The 2240-nt window shown below is 47.7% G+C and overlaps 1 protein-coding gene across 1 annotated transcript in view; it reads left to right on the top strand.

Moving 5' to 3' along the window:
* The first annotated feature begins 13 nt into the window (after window positions 1–13).
* The window catches only part of TBX4 (T-box transcription factor 4), a 29254-nt gene continuing 27027 nt past the window's right edge, over window positions 14–2240 (top strand). The window contains exons 1-2 of the mRNA XM_029961301.1: window positions 14–109; window positions 449–543. Coding sequence (XP_029817161.1) covers window positions 14–109; window positions 449–543 — 191 coding nt within the window. The remainder of the gene's footprint in view (window positions 110–448; window positions 544–2240) is intronic.

Raw genomic sequence — 2240 nt, 5'->3', positions numbered from 1 at the left:
CGCCCCCTCCGTGATGTCCCCGTATCCCGCGGACAGGAACTGCACAAACTGCGGCCCTGGGCGCTTATCCGTTGTCCCGCTCCTGGCCCCCTTTTTTGGGAGCCTTAGGGCGAGTCTGCCCCAACGGGGCATGGAAATTCCTAGGGAAAAAAAAAAAAGATAAAAGGGAGACAAAAAATTCCATTTGGCCGCAGTGTCCCGCCTGGATGTGAAAGTCTGCAATTAGACCGGCCTCAGTTTGTTTCTCTTATTTTTGGCAAAGGGCAGAAAAATTTTTGGGACTCCATCCTCCTCCTGCACAGGCTGGTGGCTTTGCCTCGAGCCTCGGCTGCAGCGCGGCCCTGGGTGTGCAGTCCCCATCCCTGGCCCTTCCACGGCCCTTCCCAGCCCTTCTCTCAGGTTTTCTCCGTCATTTCTCACTGTTCTCATTGTCTTTATTTTTTTACAGACAATAGAAAATATCAAAGTCTATCTCCATGAGAAGGAGCTATGGAAGAAATTTCATGAAGCTGGCACCGAAATGATAATAACCAAAGCAGGCAGGTTAGTGAAAATTCCCTGTGAACATGTATTGCTTCTGATCCCTATGAAATATCCCTGTGTGCTGAGACTGGGTTTTGCAGAGCTGCTGCAATGAGGGGAATTTTAAAAATTCATTATTTTGATTGCAGATTTCAGCAAGATCATTTTTTTTTTTTCCCAGTGTAAACTGTGCATGTGTTTGAGTGTGGCAAATGGGATTGGTGGATGCAAGAAAAGAGCTGTGGAGTCATTTGGCAGATTTAGTCCCGAATTCTCTTTGGTCATTTTAAATTTTTTAATTATTTGTAATCAGGATATTAGCGTGATTGTGGATTTATTTTTTTTTTTGTTATTAGTAGTAGTATTTCTTTTTTTCCCCCCACAAAGCAAACCCCCCTGCCCTTTTCTGCGCCGTGCACCAAGACCTCTGATGGGATACTTTGCACCAAATTTTTAGCAACTCGAAGGCTTAGGCTGTTCTTTTAACCACAAAACTGAAAGAGAAACCGGTACCACTTTTAGGTTTTAAAAAAATTTCTGTCTTCCCTTGGAAAAAACCTATAATTTTTACCAAATCAGAGCCCCCTCAGTGTGCACATCCAGGCCCGGGAGGGAGCTGAGAGTCTCACAGAGGCTTTACTTCCCCCGAGAACCCACCCCTGCATCTGTTCAGGGTCCTGTCCCGCCCGAGCTGCTCTGGTGGGAGGTGGCAGAATTAAAGTCAGTAAATTTAGCGTGAGAATTAAACCTCAGACTTTCACCATCCTGGGAGCCAGACGGTTCCCAAGAAAATTATCCAGGTCCCTCTGTGGGCACCGAAGCATTTGCCCTTGGCTTCTGCGGGAGCGGGCTCGCGTCGCTGCTGCCGGGAAGAAACATTTAGGTGTTAAAATGTCCTTCTGACACATTTTAGCCGTGTGGTTGTGCCGTGCCCTGCGACCGCGGGTTTTATGCCGTGCTGGGGAGATTTGCAGCCGGGCACCCAACTAGTGCGGGGAGAGCAGAGGGAGGAAAACCCCGCAAATAATATCTCTGCAGGTTTTGTTCCTCTGTGGTCCCCGATCCTTCGTGCAGGGGGCTCATGGAGTGTGTATGTGTGTGTATATTTTTTCTGCCCTGTTTGCTGCTCACGCTGTGAGACCCAGAACCCAACCCACGGCTTTGGATTTTTGGGATCGATGAGCACTTTCCTTCTCCTTTCCTTCATCCTGGCAATGCTGCTCTGTGTAGCAGCTGGTCAGTGCAGGGAAGTTTTATTTTAATAAGCAAGATATTCCCATTATTCCCCCTGGAGAGGGGGTGTATGTCCCGGGAATCTTCAATTTATTTTCTAGTTGGCTGTTTATGAAGCGATCGTGCAGGTAACTCTGTCCTTATCACTCTATATTTTGGTGCATAAAATCTTAGGGCTTGTTCTGTAGCATCTGCTGATGGGAAGAGCCGGCTCCATTTGGATAGGTCTGCTCCCTAAGTCAGCTAAGACGAGGGGATCAAGACCTCAAATATTTCCCCCTTAATTTATAGTATCTGAGTGTGTCTGTGCGGGACGTGTAATACCTTTACCAAATTCTGGACCCTAAGCATCCCAAACGTGCGTGTTATCTCTCCGTGAGTCTTAACGTGGATTGTTTAAGCAGCTCCATATGTATAGGGCTCAGTCCCACATTCCTTGTCCGGAGGAGCTGGCAGTGCACACGTATTCACCTTTCGTGAGGGTG

The sequence above is a fragment of the Manacus vitellinus genome, unplaced genomic scaffold (genome assembly GCF_001715985.3).
Source record: "Manacus vitellinus isolate BGI_N305 unplaced genomic scaffold, ASM171598v3 scaffold_32_pilon, whole genome shotgun sequence".
NCBI lineage: Eukaryota > Metazoa > Chordata > Aves > Passeriformes > Pipridae > Manacus > Manacus vitellinus.
This window is presented reverse-complemented; position numbering and strand designations above follow the sequence as displayed.